The sequence below is a fragment of the Lonchura striata genome, chromosome 13 (genome assembly GCF_050655825.1).
Source record: "Lonchura striata isolate lonStrDom1 chromosome 13, ASM5065582v1, whole genome shotgun sequence".
Classification (NCBI taxonomy): domain Eukaryota; kingdom Metazoa; phylum Chordata; class Aves; order Passeriformes; family Estrildidae; genus Lonchura; species Lonchura striata.
In genome coordinates this window covers 13,343,485-13,369,307 of record NC_140715.1, presented here as the reverse complement: position 1 = coordinate 13,369,307, position 25,823 = coordinate 13,343,485, and the positions used below count along the sequence as shown (strand labels likewise).

The following is a 25,823-nucleotide window of genomic DNA, read 5'->3' as shown; positions in this document are numbered from 1 at the left end:
AAAAATCATCATTTAAGCAGTATGAATTTTCCCCAAAATCCTCTTTGGAAATAAATTTGTCTGAACATAAGATCTGTAAAGCCAAATTCAATTGCAGAACCTAGTTTCTCTTGTTTATTATAACAAGAGTAGTTTTTTTTAATTTAAAAATACCATTTATTTAAAAAATAAATGAAATGGGACTTACATGACATTTCTATCAATTCCTTTCGCAGTTCTAACAGAACAGCAACTCCAATGTTATCTTTTGTCATAACTCTGTTCAGCATAGCCTCTGAACCTTCTGAGTTTGCCATTGCTAGTTGATTGAACTCAACAGTATGCTTTTGGACCAAAGTGAATCTGAAAGAAAAACGTAATATGTAATTTTCAGCAGCCAGATACAGATGGAAATGTTATCAGTAATTCTCCTGTTAATTAAAGCTCAAACATATTTGTGACGTGAAAATCTCAGCCAGTCACATAATTTCATAAAATCCTAAACTGAAGTATAAAACAGATACAGTTTTCATAGCACTTTTATGTAGTTTATAGTACCTCAGTAACAATTACAATATTTTGTTGAGAGAGAGAGAGAGAGAGAGAGAGAGAGAGAGAGAGAGAGAGAGAGAGAGAGGGAGGGAGAGAGAGAGAGAGAGAGATATATTTTAGAGGAGTCATGCTTATTTCTAACTTTGCATCAGTTCCTAGTTCAAATATGCAAATTTAACAGAGAGGAAGTACCTAATTTTCCAAGCCACTAGGCTGCAGACCTGGCACCTACATTTACTTATAGATACACAGGAATGGAAGCAGGAAGGGACATTATTACCATCACATCCAAAGTTGTACAAGTGCAATATGACACAACCAGTAAGTGCTGCAGCTCTTGAATGATTCAGGTTTTTTACAGAAGTGTGCAGTGATCTGATTGCTGCTTGCTTTACCAAAGGCTAATGTATCCAAAAGTCAATGTCATCTGAGGCTTTATTTCTGCAATTTGGGGGATTATAAATCCCTTTACTTAAAAAAAAATACAAAAGGCAAGAAAATCTGCTTCATTTTTCATTATTTCCTTCATTTTCTATTATTACACTCAACAAGTGAAGGATGATTCAGTGAACTCCCAACCAGCACTGCTCAAAGAGAATGAAATCTCATTCAACTCAGTATTTCAAGGTTGAATTTTTATTGCTAGTTCCACACAGAATGATCTCTGTCATATAAACCAGTCTTTCCATGGGTAGGAATGCTCTTATCAAAACCCTGCCTGGCTACAAAAGGACAGTTAAAGCCCAATTGTGTGAATTATAAGATCCCCCTGAGAAATTATGTAAAAGACAGCAAGTCACAAGAGAAGGCTTAGCAAACCACAGCACTTACTTTTCTGTTTTGAAAAATATTGCACAACCATCAACATGTTTTCTTTCCTGTTCTGACATTGTCCTAGCTCTAGATTTTGGACTGAAGAATCCATTATAGCCACGTTCTTTCAATTCTACCAGGAAAAAACTGTAGTACTGCTCCGTTTCAACCTCCTGTAAAGTTAAGGCAGCACAGCATGAATGTACTATTAGCAAAATCTAGAAGAAAGATATTATTTAGACTCTTCAGAAGTGTAAATAATTTTCAAATTAGATTTAAGGGGAAAAAAAAATCTAAGAATTAAGTACATCAGAGAATGCAAATTCAAGAGCAATATCCCTATTTTAAGAAAATATAAATGAATTTCTGTAATCCCCGGAGTTATGATTATCTCTAGCCTCTTATTTGAAAATGTGTCAATTACAGCCCTACATACACACACAGGCATAAAGACACCCCCACGAACATTGCTTTGATCAGGGGCTGCTGGTTCCCATTCCAGCTGCAGGGGCTGAGAGCCTTCTTTTGATGTCAAGCAACAAATAATGTTCTAAACATCACTTCTTTTTCTTTTGTTTGCAGGAGGGTTTGGAAACAAACCATTTACTAAAAATACACTTAATGTGAAGAAACCAGCACACAGGAATAGAAAAGGAAAAGAATGAACCATGTATTTTTTTTACCTGCAGACTTATGATGTCAGCATTGCAGCTCAGTATCTCCTGCATAATGGCTTTTTTTCTGTATTCCCAGTTCAAGGCCCAGGATGGACAATAGCCATACAGCTGCCGGGTGGCATATTTGTCACACAGGACATTGTAACACATGACAGAGAACAAGGCTGCAGAACAAGAATTTTATTTACACAATGATAGATTAAAAAAAAAATACAATTATGTTCTTGACTTTTGTCTTCTGCAAATTTATCAATTCACGCTTGATTTGTTTCAACCAAAACACAGCATGTGTATCTCTGCTAAAAAAATTGTGAGTTCTTCTAGGGAGACAAATTACATGTTTGGACTTATGGCAGCTGTCTTCTAGCATTTAATTAGGAAACAAACACCCTCCTTTATATGGTTAACACAGTGAAAAGCAGAAAAATGTGTTTTATGCTAAGTGGTGCTGTACTGTGAAAAACCCAAAACAGAGTAAATATATTTGAACACTTGTATTTGCCAGCTACACATACATCTGCAAGTCTACATTAGATTCTTTAAAATCTACCTTTATTATTGCCACCACAAACTGTAACAGATCCATAGGCAGGGTGAGGATCCTTTCACAACTAGAAAAAGTGTAGGCAAATTAACCCCTCAAATATTTCCACCTCAAAAAGCCATTCAGGCATAGGACAAGAAATATCTCCTCTCCGTATTGAAACAGGGGTAATAATGAGACAGGCTGGGGCAATGTGACAGGTAATCCAGCAGCATGGATTTGGGGGGGTTTGTTTGCTGAGTTTTTGGGTTTGTTTTTAAAAAGCACTTAAAGAATTTGTAGTACAACAATGAGATATTTGGAAGCTCCTCTCAAATGCAGAAAAAAGGAACAAGACCATTGTTTGAAGATGCAGAGAATTGAGGAAAAGAATCTTGGGTTGACTGGGGTCAAAGTCCAACATTTTGAAAACAAATAAATAGATGACAGCAAAACAGAAACTACATTAACATCATGATCTTTGAAGCAATTGTCTTAATAATGGGAGGATTATCAGTCCTGAAAGAGAAGACACTGCAATAATTGAGAAATACACTAAGATTTTTGGTGTGCAGGTAAATAGAAAAGACTGTATTTTAAACAATTTATGCAGGAAAAAAATTAGTAAAGAATTAAACATGACCTGAATCCCAGCAGTAAGAAAACTGCTGAATCAAGGATGATACCCTGGTTACTTAAAACAATTCTACATTTTTTGGAAATCATGCTCAAATGCTTCTATTTTTTAATTCTTCAACAAATGTTAAATTAAGCCTGTTATAATTCCACCATTTAACTAATTGTGGACAACAGTTTCAATTCCTGTGAGGGGGATGTTAATTAAAAATAAATTACTTTAGAGTGAAAGATGGGTAAATCTGGAACAGGTGTTCCAGTTGGGATAGAATGACTTCAGCTGGCTGGTCAGCACTGCAGAGATGATTGGTTAATTTAAGCATTAACTTCTTTTCCAGTAAAGATCAACAGCTTTTATTAAAAGGCAAATAGAAGAAATGAGACATCCTTGAAATGTTACTGTACCTGTTGGTCTTGTACGGTCTGGTTCTTGCAACATAATCCAGGATCTTGGAGGTGGCTGTTCTGTCGAAACTATGGGAACATTTTAAAATAGAGATACAACAAGTGATAATCACATTTATTTAACACAGCAGAAAGAAATGTTTGAAGAATGATCACTTACTTCTTTTTGCAGTACCTGCCAAATTATCAAGCAAATAGTTCAGTAGCCGTCGTGTCCCATCTGGTTCCTGATACAGGTTCAGAATATCCTGTGTAAGTGGGTTTCCTACAAACCAATTCACAGGAATATTGAATAAAATACACAGAACTATTGCAGACTTTTATATCAGTGTTGAAAGCTGACATCTTGGAGACAAGATCTACTACGAACTACTTTGGAATTTCAGATCTCAGGTCTTCAGTCCCACAAAACTCTGGGTGTCTGGACAGCCCTAGTGAAGCTGAACAACATTCCCTGCTGATTCTGCTGTGGGACTGAGCATCCCAAAGGTAGTGCTTGCACTAAGGGCAGTGAAGAACTTGTGTGGTACAACAGGCAGAGCTGATGAGCACAAACACAGGAGTCACCTCTGCTCAGTGTGAAACATCCACCAGCAGTTGATCTGACAGTCACATCTCAGCAGAGACTCTGCCATCTGCCAAATATAAGCAGATTGCAGAAGTTGTCATGGACAACACACACTGCAAGTGCCCAGTTTTAAGGGGGAGATAAACAGACTTTTGAGACTTAACTGTGTATAGAGGTTTAGAGACTTAACAGTGTATACAGAGGGTATATCTCTCAGTGCTTCTGATTTTGTGACTCAAAATTCTCCAAGGTCAGCAATTTTATAGCTAGAATCCATAAAGTTCAGAGGGAAAAAAAAAGGAAAATACTTAAATTGCTGCTTGCATGAACAGCACAGAACCCTGCAGCTGTACAAAGGATGTTCCGTTTCTGGATGTAGATGTACCACAGTTAACCATAGACTATTTCTTAGTTAAAGCAGAAATGCATTCAACCCCATGCAAGCAACAGAAAGCTTCTGCAGAGTCTGCAAAAAGGAAAGGAAACCTCTTTCTATGGGCACTACTCTGCCAAACCTGTTATTTTTCTAAATAATCCCTAAGTAACAGTATTTATAAATGTGGAGTGAGCAGCTACATCTGGATTGCTAATCAGTAACATTTTATGAACCAGCAGACTACAGCCATTACAACTCGGCAGCAGTATCACTAAACAAGCACAGACACCAAGAAAAAAACAGCAGTACCTTTCAGACCCAAAGTCTGTAACTGGAACAGTTTTCCCAGCTCAAAAGGTAAAACTCGTAACAGGTTGTTATTTAAATGTAGTTCCCTGTAGACAAAGCAAGAATCATATGGGTCTGAAAACAGAGTAATGTTTATCTGCAGCAGTAAAAGAACTGAACTAAAAGAGAATCAATATAGTAGCAAACCACAATATTGAAAAATTCAGAGACTAAACAGCAATGGTTAGGGAAATCCTGCTGTACTCAAACACACACACCCAGACAAAAAATGTTATGTTGAAGTAGAGAAGAAAGGAGCTGTTTGGAGAGTTTATCTTAAACAGTCAGACATTTTGTGAACATTAGCAATAATTAAACACTTTAGTATCTACAAGTGATGATGCAGTAACAGCTCAGACAAACCAGACCATGAAAAAGGTCAGCTGTGATTAAGAAATAAAGAGAAATTTTATCCCTGAAATAAAATTTAAAAATACAGGATCATGGCAGTATGATTACAGCTATGGCATTACCAGGGAGTAGTCATTTACAGCAGTAATGTTCTGTTGGCTGGGGTGGTTTTCTTTTCATAAATTCAGTAGTAAGACAAAATATGTGCTTTGAAACTCACAAAACCAATATACAGACAGGAACAGAACTCATGTCCTGAATTCTGATATCCCAACAAATTGGGCATTAAAAATAGACTTTTCACTTTCCTAAATGTATTCCCACTAAGCAGTGAAGACTTTCATAGAACCAATCAATATAAAGCTGCTGCTCAAATGTATTTAGAACTTAGTACCTAGAGACTTGACTAGTATTTCTGGGCAACAAAAAAGAAAAAAAAAATGGAAACCTGGAGGGCAAGAGTTAATTTAACTCTTGTTGATCTCTACAGAACAGCATCTGAGGGTTTCAGTGTCTTTGTTGTCATAAGCAGCCCAGAATTGACCCCAGGATTTGAGGTGTAGTGTCAGCACAGGGGGACAGTCACTGCCCTGGTCCTGCTGCCACACTGTTGCTGATCTGGGCCAGGTGCCATCAGCTTTCTCAGCCACCTGGGCACACCCGGCTCATATTCAGCAGCTGCTGACCCACCACCACCAGGTCCTTTCCCACCAGGCAGCTTCCCAGACACTGTTCCCCCAAACTGGAGGGTTTGTGACCCCAGCACCTCCCCTGACTGAACCTCACAGCACTGGCCTTGGCCCATGGATCCAGCCTGTCCTGATCCCTCTGCAGAGCCTTCCTGCCCTCCAGCAGATCAACCCTTCCACCCAGCTCTGTGTCATCTGCAAATGTACTGGGGGTCCACTCAATTTCTTTCAAGCACATCAAGAGGATGTGTTTTACAGCTGAGCTTTCCAAGATAACATGTTACACTGTTTATTTTTCTCTCCTTTTTCTGCAAAGATCAGAAATCCTACTGCTCTGACATCTCGTTTTTCAACTACTTACAGTAAAAAGGGAGATGAAAGGAGTCTTGGGAGAGCTGTACAGTACAAACCAAACCCAGAGCTCCAGATGTGGGAGCTGGGAGGGCTGTTATCACTTCTCAGTGTTGAGAGCACAAATGATTTCTGTGGCTTGGGATATCAGCAATGCCCAGGTTGAATTACCGTTAGTTTGAACAACTTCCCAGAATTCAGGGGAAGAGTCTGCAGCAACACCAGCCTGGAATACAAAACCCTGGCCCAGATGGGACCTGCAATGTGCTCTCACATAGGATGTGCTTATGGGCTTCTCTTCATTTACACTACAGTGAAAAAAAAAATACATGGAACAGCTGCAATTACTGAGGAGCACAATGGGTTCACACACAGCTTTTCACATCTAGAGATCTGGGCTCAACTGCTGGATTTTAGTCATAAATAGAAAGCTTATGTGATCCTAGACCTTAGCTACGCATTTCACATTTACAAGATTTATTTACCCTTCTCTGCTCAGAAGAAACTTAGGACATTCAAGAGCTGAAGCTTCCTAGAATCGGCCAGAATAAATGAGAAAAAGTGTTGGGAAGAAGGCATAATGACTTGACATTACTGATGACTCTGCACTGCTAAGCTATCTCCATGTCACAAGTGTTACATTTACAAAAATGTTTTAAAAAGACTGAAAGAAGGCTAATGAAGTACAAAGATGAATTTGAGACTATTCCAGTAAATTTAGGGCTGCTAGCTCACAATATCCGAGGAGTTGGATAAACAAGAGAAGAAACCTGTTACTAATAACTACTTTTAATTGAAATAGTAACGCAAAGAGCTAGAGCTTAGAACAGACTCCTCTCCAGTTGAAAGCAACTATACAACATGCTACAAAACAGAGCTGCCAATTACACTTCAAAAAGCAAGGTCCCTTTGCTCAGCCTCCAAGGCTGAAGCTTGAACTGCTCTGGAATTTGAGCTTTTAGCACCAATTTAATCAGCTAGTTTAATCCTCTCCAACAGAGCGGACTTTTCTAAAGGGGAGGAAAATGCAATGACAGGTATTTCTATCTGCAAACTTGCTTTGCTTCCAATTTCATGAAAGCTGTGCTGGCAGCCTATTGCTCTGTCACTGCCTTTACTTCTAATAACATTCTTGTTACTTTCAGACTGTATTTTCCGGATTTAAGAAAGCTGTTCAGAAGTATCTTCAAAATTAATAGCAATGAAGACAATTACTGGCTATTGTCTAATCAACCCAAGAAAAGGGCAAAAGATTGTTGCCTGTAAATATTTACTCTTACATAAATAATTTATATATTTATGTAATAGTGTTTATACAAAGTAAAATGCTGCAGCCTTAAGTATAACCTAAATAGGCATAATTTTTCATATTTCACTTCCAGGCTAACTTTGTACACCTTGGCATTGCAAAACTGAAGGGAAAAAAAACTTGAAAAGCTGTGATTAGAACATTATTTTTCTCCTTCCCAGTTTGCACAGGAATGCAGTTACATCACAGCAAAGGTAAGGAGGAGATAATAGTAGACATACTAGATGATACTAGATGTTGCAATTGTTATACAATAAACAGAACAGGAATTATTGTTAACTATAATTACTAAATATGACCAAAGACGAAAATGTAGTTAACATGATTATAAATGTTTAATCTGATCTTTTTTCTATCTTACTATGAGTTAAAAGCAATTTGTTTTTTTTTTTGGTGCTTCACTTACTCTTTGAGACAAACACCACATAAAGATTAGTAAAAGAATCTAGAAAGAGATGCCTGAGAGGAAACCTGACTTGGAAAAATATAAAATGGGTGATTGTCATCAAACCAAACACTTCTGAGGCTCATTCTGTGCTGTCATACATCAGAACAGGAGATCACAGAAAAGTCAGTACTGCTAGAGCTGCACAGCCCACAGCTAGTATTCAGGGAGGAAGATAAGAAGGGAGAATTACTAATGCTGAAATTTGAACTGCTGCTACAAAGACAATAAAAGAACAATTTTAACTCCTGTTAGGATTTACATACCTGAGTGACACCATGTTTCCGAGCTCTGCTGGTAAACTGCGGATTTTATTAGAGGACAAGTCCAGATATACCAGATTGTGAAGCTTGGCAATGTCTGAAGGAATACGGGATAAGGAATTGTCACTGAGATGCAAAGCTGTCAAATGGGTCAGTGTCCACAATGATGAACTTAAGCTTCTCACTTTCCCTGTGGAAGAAAGGTACAGGAGAAAATAGGACATTTAAAATACATTGATTTGGTAATAATAGCACATTTTTCAAGTATGTACGGGGCAGGGGAATTTGAGGGGGAGTTTTAGTTGTGGGTTTCTTGCGGGTTTTATTATTATTATTTTATTCAATGTGAATTCCATTAATCGCTGATTCTATCAATGAAAATCTTGTCTTTGTGTGAGAAAATGCAAGATATTGCCAAGAATGCTTGAGGTTGTTTTTCCCAATCCATACCTAAGGCTTAAACATCTGTCTTTATCTAGTTCCATACAAGACAAAACATATTAACTAGCTGACCATGAATTTATCATTAACAGAGGTGTAGGAAACAGGTTTTTTTCAATTATAGTTTATGTCCGAGATGAAAGACACTGCTTTGGTTCATGCCTTATTTCTGCACATCTTTGAAACCAAAAATCTTAACTCTATGGCATTAATCCAGCCAAGAACAGATAGAAACACTATATTTAGGGTGACTAAGATGCTTAGTTGAGAACATGGATTTCCATCTGGCATTCAACTAAAAGCTGTATCAACTATTGCCAGATATTTAAAAAAAGGTATGATTTTTTGTATAAACTGAAGTGTGGAAACACTGATTTGTGTGACAGAATCAAGATTTTTATACTGTTGGATGCAAGGAATGTGAGATATCATCAGAAGGTCTCAAAATATTTCTTGTCTCCAAGATTTTTTTCCTCCAGGGGTAAATCCTTTCTCATTTGCATAAATCGTCTCACTGTACCAAAAGCATCAGGAGTACCAACATCAGTTTCTCCAAGGCAAAAAGTTATCTGGAACAACTTTAAAATGCCCACTGTGACTCCTCAAGGTTAACAACAGCCTGGTTAATACTATACCAACACACACTGTAATTCCTTTCCTTAAATGATTTTCTCCAAAATAAGAATTCATCTTTACTGCCCAGGGAAGCTTACACTGAGACATGTGCATCTGGGACTCAGTCCCTGGCAGCAAAATGTTTAATACTGGCATAATTTGCAGTGAGCTGTAACAAAACAAAGAGGATAAAAAAAAAAGCCTGTAGTGAAAAAACATTATTTAAATGAGATCAGTTAAAACATTTGTGGCTTTCTCTATTATGTGACTTTGCAAGGAAAAGACAGTGTGAACCTTAACAAAACAAAAAAAACCACACATTTTATTTTGCAAGGCAAATGCATGCAGTTCTGAAGGGATTGATGCTCCTCTAATGCTCTTAAGAACTATTGTGAAAGGTTTTAAACACAAATGGATAGTTCTTTGCATTTTAAAACTGCATTAGCACCTCTTCCCCACCCCCAATGCAAACAGGTGACTGTGATCACAGAAAGCCTTGCAGCTGAAAGGATTTCCAATCAACATCCCCGATCCAGGCTCTCCACTCCAGCACCTCCCCTGGCTGGAATCAGTCTGTAGTGAGATTACCAGGCATGAAAGGAAAGAGCCATCCCCTAATGCACTTCCTGTGCAGAGCAGCAGATGTCCAAGAGGATTCCAAGCCTAATGCTGATATATAATGCTGATTCCTGAAGCAGCATTTAACTGGGTTTCTGCATCTGTAACCTTCAGTAAAGAATGCTATTCACATGGGGAGGCATGTGGTACTGGAAGCAAGGCATAGATTCAGTGAACTGGATGGAAAGATTCTTACAAATTGAAGAACTGTCTGTTCAGTCCTTCTTCCATAAATTTCTCTACTGAACAGTCATTTATAAATCTCACATGGGAATTTTTGCAGTTGTTTAAAAAACCTCCATATCTACACAAAATTACAGCCTAAGTTTAAAATGCCACAAAATAATTTTTTAATTCTTAAAATATTTGCTTGAATTTCCTTGTAAACAGTTTGTGTATCAAACTCAGGATTTACTCTACAAATCAAGAGACTGGTTGACCAGTTGAAATACATGCTTATGAATTCTGACTATTATGTTATTTTTCAGGAAAGATTCAAGAGTCCAACAGTATCTCAAAGCTTGCACAGATTGTGGAGGTTTTGGTGGTTGTCTTCAATCTTAAGAACAAAGTAAAATTTACAACTGCTTTTAAACAGAAAACTTTTGCTTCATGGACTAATACCTCGTTGTTACATTACCTACAGTAAGAATATACCACTACAGATCAACTCCAACTTCACCATCTTCTCTTTGACAAATTAGATTTTAAATTCATGCTCTCACTTACTTCATCATCTTAGAACACAAAGAGCTCACATCCATATCCTCACCTTGAAAACTTTCCTATACACGGGGATTTCCCACTTGCCCTACCCTACCCCTCCCACAGCTCCCTGTGTTATCCCAGCCCAAGCTCTTCCCTCCACACACCCCTGCTATCCCTGTGCTCTGCTGGCTCACTTCAAGGTAGGCAACTTCACCCCAGACTTCCCAAGCCCACGCTACTTGCAGTGAGTTCTTAACTCAGGACCATGCCTCAGTTCCTTACCACTTATTTCCAACTCTGCCCAGTGTGATTTCTTTCCATTGGCTGCTTCCTCTGAGGACATAATTGTGTACATCCTCCGTGGATCAGGTGGATCGTACTTTTCCTTGGGCATTCCTGTTGAAACCAAAAGGCAAGTGATTAACTGAGATATTATATACAGAGAATTCTTTAGAAGGTAATTCCCATTTCAGTGAAATTTCATGCTAGGCTTTTGTACTAAATACTTCCCAAAGCTAGGGATAATGTGCCCATTTATAAATGTTGCTTAATAGGAAACACTGCTTTAAAATAGAAAAACAGATTCCTATTGCTCCTAGAATGGCAGACAACAGCCTAGCCCCCTCCAAAAATTTGCAAAGCAGTTTAAAAATTGTGTCCCACCACCTTCCATGGTTATGTTGTGTCCCCCTCAAAACCAACAACATCCCACTGCAGTCTCTTGTTTCTTCAACAATGGAACTTCAAAAAGGGATGACCACTACCACTCATACTCCTGGAAGACACGTTTACTAATAACTCTGATTACCTATCAGTTCCAGGTTTACTCCAATTCTCAACTTTTTACACAAATCAGCATCAAGAACAGAATTAAGGTTTCAAAAAGATCCTGAGTTCTTTAAATCTGCAAAGTGATAGGTTTTAATCCAACCTTCACCCTACTCTCTGCAATCCGAAAATATTGCACCCAAGGCAGATATTTCTATCACTTTCTTCAGCCAGGTATTTAATAGTGAAATTTAACTTCATTCTTTTTCACATCATTCCTGGTAACTTTATAAGAATAATTTTTCTAGGTTCTTCTTACCATACTCAATCATGCACCATGACAGAGAAGCAATCATTCCTCTCCAACAAACCACAAGCTATAAATCTATTTATATGAAATAGAGAAATTAAACAATGCTGGCTCAAATCACACTTAAAAACGCATTACAAACAATATTATGCAATTATTCAGCAAAATAGATTACAGCAATGTTATAGTACTACTCAAACTCACTCAATAAGCAAGCAGCTATACTGGTCAAATTTCTAAGGACATCTTCCTACCAAGTCTTTTAAGGCTTTCTCATTTTTTCATTTCCTGGGGCAAACTGAAAAATGTTGTCATTATATAAAATAATCAAAGAATAACTCCTAGTAAATAAGACTATCAACCAGACTCATAATCTGTTTACTGATTTTACTGAAAAATGTTTACTCTGCATGTTAAACAAAACAACAGAAATTCACCAAAAACTTTCTGATAATTATGCATCTTAATTAAAATAAAGCTTTTAGGTATCACATGCTTACTTTACTATAACAGCTCTTTTACTAAGTCACCCTCCTCCTTCCCTTTCCCACTCCCACTACTGGTCAAAACCAGATTTCTACAGTGAAAAGAAATTCCCCTTTAAGAAGTGAATTGTGGGTAAAAGGATCAGATTATAAATAGCAGCTGGGTGAGGCTCCTTCCAGAGTGAAGGCATTTGACTACCCGGCGTGTGGGAATCACAAAGTGTAACACTGTTTTCATCAAACTTCACTAATTAAATGAGAGTGGATTATGATCTCCAGAAAGGTAAAAACCAAACTTCTTCCTGCAGTAACTATGCAACTGATGCAAAAATATGTATCAGAGTAATGTATAGAGCCTATCTTCTGAAATTTCTATGTATAATTGTATATAATTCACAAAGACCAAGTAGCAGCGCCCCAGCTTGTCAGGAAACATTTCCCTTCGTCAGACATTTACTGCTTTCTCTTCCTGCTGCTCCCTGAATTAATAAATATGTTCCAATTTTTTGAGAAGCAGGTATAGCAAAGACAGAAATCTCCTTCAGTACAGAAACACGAATGCTCCCCAGAGCACATTCAATCACATGCACTAATTAACAGCTTTGCTGGTACCAGCAGTGTATCACTGCTCACTGCTAGAAGAGGATGACATACTTTTCCAGTGGGTTTGTTAATGTACACTAAAACAATTAGAGATTTAAGAATTTGAGGGTTTAACACTGGATCTTGGTGATCCTGCACTCCTAGTCACTCCATGGCACCACCCTCCCTCTCAACAAAGTTCCTGCTCTTCATGGTTTCTCCTCTCTCACTGCTGCATTTCTCAGAGGACGAGTCCCTGCTGTTTAGATTTGACAGGTCCCAAAAAACCAGCAAATGCTTGAGATCCTCCTGGCTGAAGGAGCTGCTGCTGCCCCAGAGCATCACTGCCACCAGCCACATCCAGGATACCTTCACACCAGGCATTAGCACATCTTTATCTATCATCCAGAACTCAAAATTTCTCAGGAACTCACACGAAGGCTAAATTTGGGTTGTATCTCACAGTACAGCATAAAATACAAGCACAACACCTTCAATTGCATTTCAAAACTTCACAGCATGGAGTAGCTCAAGAAAAATAGTCTCTTTTACTGTCTCCTTTCTCCACCTCCCCAAATCCAAATTTAGCTCCTGCTGAACTGCTACAGTAAAACATAAAAGCTGAGGTAAACATCAGATTAAGTGATAGAGTTTTGTCAGACTAAAGTAATTTTTAGTAAGACCCATAATATAGTGTTGAACATCCTTAGAACCATTGGTAACTGCAGCTCTTAACAATCATTATGGTAATTTTCAAAGAGCTTATACTACCTGTAATTTTCACTTACACCAATACAGATGGTGAAACACCAATAATGTTAGGTTCTTACTGCATGCAGTAAATCAGTTTGTAAAAGAAAAAAATCTTTATAACAAAGATATGACATGGATTCCTGGAACATGCTCCAGACTACATAAATTTAATGAAAAGGATATTTTAAGTATGTTTGAATGCAAATTAAATTGTTTGCTGTCTTGTACTAGGTTCTTAATTGTCGTTTTAATAGCTGTAAAAACAGAAGAGCTTGAGAGCTGTACGGAGTGTGGCTGCCCACTCCCACCGTGGGTCACTCAGTCCCTGCACAGAATTAACACCCCAAAGAAACTGAGCCAACCAAAGCCAACGAGATCAACAGTGCACAGGTCTGACACAGGGAACTGGAGCTCAAGCCTCCAGTGCAGACACTGCCTTAAGCCCTTGTTTCTAGGGGTGCTGAGAACTGGCACTGGCACAGGGTGAGGGGCAGCAGGGACCAACAGCCCCTTCAGGGAAGGGTGACAGGGACCAGGAGGAGACGGAAAAACCTGAACGTTGTTATCTCAAGGGAGGGCAACCTGCTGGAAGAGAGTTGACAAAGCTGGCTACTGCAGCAGATGGGTGTGGAGCTCTGGCTCAGGCTTCCCTCAGAACAGACCACTGGAGAGATCCCAAATGTTCCCAGGTCGAGCTGCACCTGCCCCATTCTGCCTGTCTCTCCAGATGACAGCCATGGCTGCAGCCAGGCCATGCACAGCCAGGCTGGGTGCTGGGGCTGCCCTGGACGATGGCAGTGCCACCACCAGCACCATGAGCTCATGAGGTGCCCCCCAGCCACAGCACCAGGGCCATGGAGGAGCAGCAGGAGCTGGTGGCCTAGGAAAGGACTTCCTGGAGGCCCAGCTGCTTTACATACACTGCTCGCTGTAGAACAAAGGGAGTTCAGCCCTCTTTGGAATGGGTAAGTGTCCTTGGCTATGGACATGTGCAAAGTGGAAGCTGGACTATGAGGTAGTTCATGCTCCAGGTGACTATGGAAACTACCAATAAATAATGTCTCCAAAATGGAGAAATGAGTCTGCTCTGAGGGACAGGGCAGGAAAGATGACAACTTTTTTCAACTTTGTTCTACTCTTCTGCCATTTTTATGAAATTGGAAGATAGCAAGAAGGAAGATTTAAACAAAATAAGTAGGTGAGCAGATACTTTGAGATTAAGGTTTTGGGTTTTTTTTTTAAGCACCCCAATACTACAGGAATTCTTAATTTCCTGAAATGCTTTCTACAGTACCATGACAAATTAACTCACTTTCAAAACTAAACGTATTGGACAACTCCTGTAGGCCAAATACAATTTTTTTATACTATTACAATGGATGTAGATATCAAGTGTGCTCCTAAAATATCATCTTTAAATTAGGAAAATTTGAATTCTAAAACTGTGTAGAAAATTATGAACAAGTAAGAGCAACACAGTGTTCAGATGTTATTTCAACTGATCCAAACAACTATTCCGAAATAACTATTCCCATACTTATGATGAACTTTCTATAAAATCCATTTGCAAACTTGGGAGTACCTTTAGAAATACTTCAATCACAATGCTGAAGCACTACAGCTCTGCTTCTGAAACTTCCTAACACATGACAGTGACTTCTTTTTGACTTTCCCTCATTCCCCTTTACTTGATTTTACTTGTCACTGACACACTAATGCTTATCAGGAGATAGCCAGGAGGGGAAGTAAATAAAGTAGCAACACACCTGATCAAGTGCAGAATTACTCAAACTTCTTGCTACTTTAATTAAAAACATTGAATAAACAATGCAAATCTAGATCTAATAAAGTAAGAAGTAACAAGACAATTGGACAATATTTTCCATTTGTTGATGCAGTGCAGTATCACTTGCCAAATAAATTACTTCTCAGCTGCTGAAAAGTAGCAGGATAGAAAACAATCTATTAAGTTGCTCAAAGATTTCATAAGAAAACAATAGCACATATGAGAGGCTTTTCTTTCCCCTTTCTCTCTCCAAACCCTCAACTGGAAGCTCACCCCAGACCATTCTTTTGTAACCTTGTGCCTTTAACCCTGAAGCTCTTTTCCATGCAATCCAAAGTTTCACTTAAAAATGAGTTTCAACGACCTTCCCCACAAATATAAATGTTTCTTAGAATGACTGGTCTGTTTCGAATTCAAAGTTAATTTAGGCTCTTCCACACCCTCTACCACTTGCATGAAGCAGAACTAAGCTGGTCCTGCTGAGTTCCTCCTCCCCAGGACCCTGTCTTTCTACATCACTCTTGCATCAGCACAGAGTTTTGTCTGATAACAAAGGAGCTGGTGAACAGAATTAAGCTGGTTAAAGGGGGGAAGAGAATAAAATACATATATTTGAGGGAGACTAGATTCCCGTGTTATTATTCCTGTATAGCAGGAATGCATGTGTGCATTTGCAGCTGTTGAAATTGGGACACCACCATAATGGCACTTCTGGCCACACTGACACAAAATCTCTTCTTCCACAGCAGGAAGCAAACTCTTGCTTCCAGCTACCCTCACCCAGTTAAACAGTAACACTGAACAAAGTCTAAAATCCTAACTGAAGGCAAAGTACATTGCATTTTAGATAACTTAAGGCTGTAGCAGGTCTAGCAATGTATAGGCTGATCAGACGTGTTAAGCTGTATTGAAAGGGTTAATTTCTACTGTTGAGCTTTACTAGAATTAACAGGAATATCTGCTTTCAACTCCAAACAGTGACCCTCTTCAAATGGAACAGAAGTACCTCTAAAAGATAACTACTGTATTTTGGAAAAAAAATCTTTAAGATAATTTCACAGTGCTGTATTTCAGTCCTACTGTAAAACTACAGATTTGCCCTCTCCTACTCAAAGACTCACTACCCCTTGTTTAAAAAGTGCTTTTCTAACATGAATCAAGCTTGCTGCTTTCCCTGTCCTGTCACTGGTGGTGCTTTACTCAGCAAGTTCTGAATTTCTATGAGAACTTAATTACATTTCTGCTTGAAGTACAGGCAAATAAGCAACAACACTGTCCCTGGCCAGGATGACAAGGTGCAACATCTGGCACGTCCTCACAGAAAAGCCACAGCAGCTTGGACAGGGTTTATGATAAAGGTCAGTCCCTGCAGAATTTACACACTTGACTTGATGAATTGAGTCAATGACTGAATTTATCCTCAGCCTGTTCCATGCCTGGGCAACAAATTTGAGAGTGATGTCAATACTGAAAACTGATGGAAAAATATTCACGAGGAAAGGAAACAAATACACAATGCAGCCCAGCTAAACCTCAAGTGCCCTGTGAAGTATATTTAATGTATTTTAAATTATTTGCCATCAACCCACCCACCTAAGACATAAAACTAGAGAATTGTATGTTTTTCCTGTATCCTGATACTGTTCCTGCAAAGCCTCTAAATTTCATGTTATCTTATTTTTATAAATGTCTTATTCAAAACATACTAAATAGAAACTTTGGGTTTTTTAAAAATAAATCTTAACATATGCCTGTAGTTTTGTATTTCCCAACTACTAGCATGTATACACCATAATATGGAAATATATTGCATTCTGCTAAGAAACATAATTTGCTACATAATGCATACTTTGTTGCATTATAGTATGTAATATCTATTTATGTAACACACATTTAACACGTTTTTTATACAAAATATATTTTACTACAATGTATTGCAACATATCTGCAAAACATATTTTGCTACAATACAGAAGCAGATAAACCACAATTCAGGAAAGCAGGTGTGAGCCATCACCCAAAAGAAAAAAAAATCTGAAAGAATTAAATCTGCCTCAGAATTGAGAAATCCATACTACAGTACATTAGAACTAAAATCACAAATATTCTGAGGCTGAATAAACAGAAATTTAAGGACTTGCATACCTATTGAAATAAAACCTTACATTTAACTTTGTAGGCATGAACCATATCCCTCTATTGAAATATATCCAAAGAAAACACCAGTGTTGCAAGAAACCACATATTTAGATTTTTCCCTACTAGTATGCTACTTCAAGGCAAATATCAAGTCTGTTGTGTAAACACCTATTATTTGTGGACTACTACAAACACTCTTGGCATTTTATTTAAAAAAAGCTGTTCAAGCCTTTTTTTTTTTTTTTTTTTTACAGTAAGTATTTGGTATTGAAAAAATAAGGCTAGGAAAAATCCGATTGGGAAATCAGCTAAAGGCCAACACCTGAATTTTTCAGAACACATGCTGCAAGTTAAAAATTTCCTTGTGCCTAGTGTGGGGAGGGATGGCACGTACCAGCTGTGGGCATAGGCAGAACTGCAGCAGCACAAGGACAACTCCTGAAACACTTCCCCCCACCCCGCCAAAAGATTCAACTATAACATGTGGGAAGGTGTCAAGATCCCTTTAACCCAATTTATAGCTTAATGTTGGAATAATCTAAATTGAAATTATAAAAAAAGCTGTTGAGTCAACATGAAGTCAATTGATTCATTCCAAGTACTTTTTCACTCCCTAAGATGACATTTTAGTGGCTGTTAGCATATTAAGATTTAATGGCTTCATCAGGGATGTAATGCTTCTCCATCCTATTCTGAGGACTTAGAAAACTGTAATTTTACATGACTGCCAATACAAACTCATGAGTTATCCTTCCTCTTTTTCAGACTTAAGATAATGCTGTGGATGTGAACATGTGTAATAATCAATACAAGATACTGATTAAGTCAATATCCATTCATTCATATAAGTGTATCTGGAATATTATTAATCAGCTGAGTTATTTGAATTTGCATATATAAATTCTACTAGAGAAAACTTAGAAGCTGACAAAATACTTTAATATTCTTTTAAAAATCTATGAAACTGCTAAAGTTCAGCAGACCCCTTAATCTAGCCAAAGCTGACTAAAATGAACCATAACCCTCCTGAAACTCAAGCAAGCATCCTGGTTCAGATAAACTGGGCCATAAATGTCAAAGGATTTACTTGCTGTCTTCAAAACAGGAAGACTCCATTAGACTAGAGAGCACTGACTAGAACAGGCTTTAAATTTTGTTAAGTTCAAAACTCAGTCATTTCATATTTTTAAGGAGAGCATATTAAATTATAACCTGCAGGTATTTCAAATTTAATTAATGTTTCTTTGTCCTTCATAATTACTTGTTTATGGAAATGCAAACTGGCTGACTCCAGCCGGCAGTGGGAGGCATAGGGAGGATGTCATTTTCCCAAATTCTACTTTTTCTACCCAACCCTTGCCTATTACAATTTCCACAGATAAGCAATGTGCAGCCCCATGTTTTAATGGTGTACCTGTAATCCTCTAAACCTTGCACAGTGTGAAAAACTTGTTTACCATCATTTCACTAATGCAAAGAAGCAACTGCCACTTCCATGTTCAGCTGCTACAAAAACTAGTTAAGGTTCAGAAGTCTAAAATGGTCAGAGTAAAAAAGGCACAATTGAGGACAGAGGTCCTTGACTCCTCCATCTTCTAGACAGAGCTCCAAGACAGACCTGTTCTATCAGACCCATGATAAAAAACTCTCCAATTCCCACCCCTTACTCTGCACAACATATAATCATTAGAAATACGATATCCAAATGTTCTGTGTTGCAAACATAGTCCAGATGATTAGAATAGTTCTTAATTATCAGAAATTGTATCTAATTATGACTATAGTAAAAGGCTGCTGTATACAAAACAAACACTAACACAAAACCAAATTGCAAAGCAAAGCCTGACCTTAACTGGTACTCCTGGAACCACATTGGCTAGTTAATGAGTACTGCACAGCATTCAGATTTTTGCACATTCTGTTAGTGTATTCTGAAATGCCAATATATTAAAGAGATGTCAGGTTCACTAATTACTTTAAGAATTTAAATAAATTGCATTGCATCACAGAACTGTATACTGTACAAGTCAGATGGAACCTAAAAGACCAGCTTTAAAAACGAAAAGCTGTGTTGTAAAACATTTAGCTTCGGGTTTTATAAATGTAGGCAGAAAGACCAAGGCTTAAAAGCTTCACCTACAAATGCCTCTAGAAAGCTGAGAATAATCTTACACTCTAAAACATTAAGATAATACCAACTCCCACTCCACTGGCTGTATCCAATCATATTTGACAATTTATCTTCACCCTACATGGAACACTGATTCTTGTTTATGGGACCTAGTGCAAAATTTCTCATCTTGGTCCAACTCAGTAAGCTATTCCAAATACTGGCACATGCACCAACATGCTCCTTACCACATTTTCCTTTATGTGCCTGCAGAATGCTTACCACATTTCTATTGCTCCATGGGGGAAAACCAAAAGTCAACACACAAAATACTACTTCTTAGTCTTACAACAGAACTAAGGTGTAAGAGAGAACTCAGCTACTTTAAATTAAGTTTGAACATGAGCTCATTCTCAGCATTCCCGCTATAGAACTGAACTAGAACTTAACAAGAGATGTCAGTATCTAAATCCAAAAATCTCTGCCTTCCTAGAACACAATTTCAAGATACCTAAATGCTTGTAAGCATTAGTGTTGCTAAACTAACTGAAGGTCAGGATGTTACAGAAGTCATTGCACAGTGGATGCTCTACCCATCTAGCCACATCCTGACAGCATGCAAATTATTCACAGATTGGTTTTACTTCAAATTTAACCAACAAGCCTAAAAATGTTTTTCCACAACCATACTCTTGTGCAGTAAAGCCAACTCAAGACTTCTTTCCTGCCCCCATGTTCCACTGCATCACCTCTCAGTTGTGTTGATGCAGCTGTTTGCAAGACAATACTGAAAACCAAGAATGACACTCAGCTAAGAAAACGGGGTTTAGAGGTTATGGGGGTTGGGTTGTTTTTAATAATGCAGTATCATTGCTCAGCCACATCACTGGCTGGTTTTGAGCATTACTCTGGCAACAGCTGTACTGACATGAATGATGAGCAACCAAAGTAGCAGCTTTCCAAATTCTGCCACTAGAGAGAAGTCCTGACCTACTAAACCAGAAGAAACCATGAGGTGATCTAGTCTACTGCTCCCTATGCCATGACTGACCATTGCAAATCTCCAGAGGTGGATCTTTCATCATGCTCCTTATCAAAACAGGATTCCTTACTAGTTTTAATTATTCTTCACCCTTATTACTTGATCCTAAAAGCTCTCACTCCTGAAAGTACTCTGTAGATGAATTGTGATTAATGCTGCACTGAAATTCCTCTTAACCCATAGGACGTTTGCTTTGTTGGACAAAGCTCCTCTGTTGGGTGAGCAACTGTTAAAACTTCTTTAAAACAATATTTAGAAGTATTAATGGTCAGTGTGGCATAAAATTCCCCAATACGTCTTATATTTAGCCATTATGATGCCATTTCCTTGCTCTGACAGGTGATACACATCAGATGGTGCATGACCAACCCTGGTGGTGTTTTAGCTTAGGTTCAAGCCTTCAGGTTTTGTAGGTTGGCTAAATGTGCCCTTTGTTGCAAAAATCACATGAAAAATCTGTCTCTGAAGCAAGTTTTTTTCTGATCCCTGACTTTGCAAACTGATTTATGCAGGGAGATACTTTTGTGGAGAGGCATTTAAGTCAGATCAATGTGCAGGATCCACATCTCACTCATCAATACACTCCAAAATAGCTCAAGCAGTAAAGCTGCATATCATTTGTAACATGCAGGATATGGTGTTGTATATTCCTGGTCTCCTAACCAAGTTGCTGCACCTTCATGACAGGATCCATCACTTAAAATGCTTCAGCATGTTCTGGAAAATACCAGTCTTCTAACTGAAACTGCTGCCTTGCTAAGGAAAGGGGAAGCTCAAAGGATGCTTTGGAGATACTGGTATGATAAAATGGAGCAAAAACTTTAGGAAGGTCTTCAGGTAGGGAGCCCCTTCACTTGCAGAATAAAGGCTGCATACCAGGAACATGAACTAAGATGCACAAGAGAGCCATCCAAGTATCCAGGCTGTGATCACAATATCGAGTTGGCAGCCTCCATACAACAGCTAACAGCATTCCCAGTCTAAAAAAATCTAAAGTCAAATCAATCTCTTCCTGCAGATCTCCAATGCAGCATAAATTGGAATCCTAACAGCAAGTATTTTAGCTCTAAAATAAACAACTGTACACATTTACTGCTCCTAGTCCCTCCTTGATTCATATACTAGAAAAAAGGCCTCCAAGGCATTAACGAAAGGATTAATGTTGCAGTCTTACAAAAGGAAAAACTGAGTTGTTGCCAATCTTTTTTTTTTTTTTTAAACAAGCACCATCTTGGAAGTGCAATTAGCAGCTAAAAGTACATGTTAAGCATTTAAACAGCTTTTTCTTTGGGACCTGCCTAAGCATTTGTAAACTCTTAAAGATGTCAGCTGCAGAAATTGCTCCATGTAGAAACAGAGTGCAGGTCCCCAAGCTTATGCCAAGACTCCCTTGCTGAGTGGACTTGTACAGCCCAATTTCAATGTAAGAACATAAATTATGTCACTTAACACAATGTTAATAATCTTGCAGGCTATTGTAAAATAATCACACTTCCAAGTGTGAAGCACCAACACTTTAGAAGGAACAAAACAGATGAAACCCTGCAGTGACTCAGCTTGAGCAATTTATGCATAAAGCTTTCAAAATTACACCATGGAGAAGGCTAAATTTAGACTGGAATCAGTAATGTCAGTGTTTTGACATGGGAAGTAGTGTAAAACCTCAATATATGGATTGAAAACCCCAGACACTTTGTATGCAACTGGGCATGGCTCAACCTCTGCCTCATGCAACTAGAACTAAAATCTGGTGGTTGGGTCTGGTTGGGTCTGTGGAGAATATTCTTGTGTTGTTTTAAGGTCACTGGCAGCTTTTTAAAGCCCAGTGTACACAACTTTAATCTTTCAATACTACACATATTTCCTAAAATAAAGCCTCTATAAAAATAAGTGTCAAATCTCATACATCCCTTCAATTCTGAAGACTGAAAGGCATCTTCATTCCTAAAGATTTCTGTCTAGCATCTTTGCCTAATGTGGCCCTGTTTGAGACTGGGATATAATGCTCAGACTGCACATACACAAGTGTACAGCCAAAAGGATGTGACAAAAACAGATAATAATTTAAAATTCAACAGTCTGTTAGCAAACAGAACCAGGGCCTCTGCAACACGGACTGCACAAGTGGATGGAAGAATTCTGGTTCACCACATGGACTCCTGGCACAGTGGTGAGCCAAACAGCATGGCACAGTGTGCTAGGGACACTCATATTTAAGATTTTTGGTAACAGAGTAACAGAACCCTTTTTGTTTATACAGCCACATTTTCAAATATGGATTCTTTTGTTCATATGTTGGGAAAGAATTTTTAGTTTGCTCAGTCTTGGAACCATTTTGAAGACAGTGGTTTCTACCACAAACATTGCACTTGGTTAAAAGAATGTCTTCCTAATATCTAGTACAGCCCTATCTTGAAAAGGTACCATGCTCATTCAATTTGTGACCCTTCATAACATGTTTTCAAGTCTTCATGTATAAAATGTCAAATGCATTTACCTGCCCCTGCAGTACTACAGTTTCATCTATCTTTATATTTCAATTCTTCCTCTAAAATTCAAGCACAGTAAACAGCCTGAACATGAGACTGCATTCAGAGTTCAACTTCAGAATGCAAACAGAAAAGAGATGCATGGTAGGATCCTTTTTAAACATGGGCTGATCCAAACGATTCAGGTGAAAAGTGAACAAAGAGTTAATCCAAATGCGAAGGGCTCCATTTCAGTAATAGCACGAATAAACCCCCACAGAAGGCTTCATTGCTAGCAGCAAACTCCACAGAGTCCAGATGAACCAGCAGGAAGAACAGAGGGCAGATAATCCTGTAAAATTACCCCAGTGGAAATGTTGATAAATTCCCAATTATGAGACCTGCTCTAGAATGAAAAGAAATGAGAGATACAATACAATTACCAGTCAACACTTGCACATCTTTGTGTTTAAGCCAGACAAATACCACAGGTATTTCTTAATCCCTTGGATTTTGAATTAGTTACCCACTGTGCCGAAATCTAGATTATGAAAATAAGCCCCAGAAATCAAATGAAAAAACAGGCAATCTGCAACTCTAGTTACAAAGGAAATACCCATCCATGAAGTCCTATTTTCAGTGATGCAATTTTCTATGCGTTTGTGGAAATACAGATGGCTGTATTAAAATACAAACAAACAAAAAAACAAAACAAAAAGAAAAAAAACACCAACAAAAATCTTTAGCATACTGCATTTGTTTTGAATATAGTTCTTACATGACACAAAGCAAAGCAGCACAGAATCAGGTTGGAGAAGACTTCTAAGATCATCGAGTCCAACCTAGGACTATAACCTAGTAGGTTTCATATGAATTTTTAATGTTTGTGGAAAAAATGCTGATAAAATATGTGTTCACCATAGAGACTAAGACACAGACAGGTGCATTTGATATCTCCTTTTCTAAAGCCTTGTCTGATCCCAGGCTTATCGCTCTCCATAAAATTCTGGAGGAGGAAAGGCTGTCCTGTGAGCCCCAAGACGGACCGGGGGGTGCAGGAGCTGCCCACCGCCCGCTCGATGCGGTTCGCAGGCGGCCCAGGCGCTCATTCCCCACGGCCTAGCAGAGGCAGTGACTCCGCTGGGGCCCCGCCCGGTTACGGAACACCGGCCGGGCCGCCGCGATCCTGATCCTGATCCCGATCCCGGCCCGGGCGCCGCCGCCCCCGCCCCAATTCCCTCTGTTTATCCCTGCACGCGCCCGTCCCGCGGCCGCGCGCGCCCGCCCCCCGCGCCTCCCCATTGGCCGCCGCCGCTGTCACTCACGCCCCCCGCGGCCCCGCATTGGCCGCCGCCGCTGCCACTCAGGGCCCCCGCCCGCCCCGCCGCTCCCTCCGCCGGAACGAGCGAGCGGCGCTCCGGCCCCGGCGCCAGCGCGGCCGCGGCTCCCGCTGCCGGCGGGGCGGGGAGGGACGCGAGGGAGGGCGGGCGGCCGCCGCGGCTCCTTCCGGAGCAGGCGAAGCGCTCCGCTGACAGGCAGCGCTGCCGCCCCTCGCTGCGCGCCCAGCCAGGCGGATCGGCCTCCGGGGAGGCAGCGGCGCGGGGCGCCGTGCGTGGAGGGTGGACGGGCAGTTCCCCCGATTGGTGTCATTTCCCTCGGCCTTTTGTTTAATTATTTTAAACTCAATTGCACGGTGAGGGAAAAAAACAAAAAAACCCAAAAAACCAACAAAACCTACCAGCACCAATAATAACAACAACAACAAAAAAAAAAACAACTTCAGGCTTCCAGATGCCATTATACTAATTTCTCTTAATTGCCTCTCCGATGCAAACAGAGCCGGGCTCCTGCGCGGCGCCGCCCGGCCCGGCCCGGCTCCCTCCCGGGCTCCGTCGCTGCCTCCCGCTCGGCGGTGGGCGCTCGGGGGCTCGGCCCGGGGCTGCGGAGCCCTCTCCGCGCCGCCCCCGCTTCGAGAGCCGCCGTTCCTCGCCGCCTCCCCGGCCGCGGAGCCTCCTCCGGGCGTCCTCGCAGCAGCGGCTGCCCAGGCCCAGCACACCCCCCGGCCCCCCCCACGCCCAGAGGGGCTCCCCGACACCCCCGAACGACGCGGCGCGGGGGCTTCTCCCCGCCGAGCCCGGGGGTCCCCCCTCGCCGTGCTGCCGCCGGTCCCCCCCCAGCGCACTCCTCCCGCAGCGCTGCCCCCCCCGGGCAGAGCCCCCCGCTCCGGGCCGGGCGCCGGGGCCGCCCCTACCTGTGGCTGCAGCATCCCCGTCCCCCCGCCGCCCTCGCTCCGCCGCCTGCCTGGCTCTTTGTTTCCTGCCGCGGGCCGGACGGGAGAGCGGCTCCCCCCCGCCTCCTCCTCACACTCATTGAAAGCAAACAAGCATCATGGCGGCGCTGGCGGCGGCGGCGGCTGCGGGCGGGCCGGCCCCCCTCCTCCGCCTCCTCCTCCTCCTTCCTCTCCTCCTCCTCCGCTCCGCTCCGCTCCGCTCTCCGCCCCACCTGCCCAGCCGCCCGCGCTGCGCGCACGCTCCGCGCGGCGGGGCCGGGGGCCGCGGGGGGATGCGAGGGAGGAGTTGGGAGCGCGTTCGGGGTACGGCCGCACGAACGCGGCGGGGGGAAAAGTGGGTGAAAGTAACGACTGGGCTGCGGAGGAAGGCTCGAAAGCCGAGCAAGTGGTGCATGGCAGGGAAGGGGCTCCTAGCAGCAGCCC

At 40.5% G+C, this 25,823-nt stretch overlaps 1 protein-coding gene across 3 annotated transcripts in view; it reads right to left on the bottom strand.

Annotated features, from left to right (window-relative positions):
- Window positions 1–25,487, bottom strand: part of CNOT6 (CCR4-NOT transcription complex subunit 6) — a 32,618-nt gene extending 7,131 nt beyond the window's left edge. The window contains exons 1-9 of one of the 3 annotated variants that reach the window (XM_021552269.4): window positions 25,362–25,487; window positions 10,950–11,063; window positions 8,289–8,475; window positions 4,839–4,924; window positions 3,746–3,850; window positions 3,586–3,654; window positions 2,028–2,185; window positions 1,363–1,517; window positions 188–342 (exon numbers count right to left, since the gene is read on the bottom strand). In XM_021552269.4, coding sequence (XP_021407944.1) covers window positions 188–342; window positions 1,363–1,517; window positions 2,028–2,185; window positions 3,586–3,654; window positions 3,746–3,850; window positions 4,839–4,924; window positions 8,289–8,475; window positions 10,950–11,061 — 1,027 coding nt within the window. In that variant the 5' untranslated portion in view covers window positions 11,062–11,063; window positions 25,362–25,487. Of the gene's footprint in view, window positions 1–187; window positions 343–1,362; window positions 1,518–2,027; window positions 2,186–3,585; window positions 3,655–3,745; window positions 3,851–4,838; window positions 4,925–8,288; window positions 8,476–10,949; window positions 11,064–23,139; window positions 23,517–25,361 lie in introns of those variants that run through there. The other 2 variants (XM_021552271.4, XM_021552270.4) reach the window with 2 other exon arrangements.
- Between the last annotated feature and the right edge of the window lie 336 nt (window positions 25,488–25,823).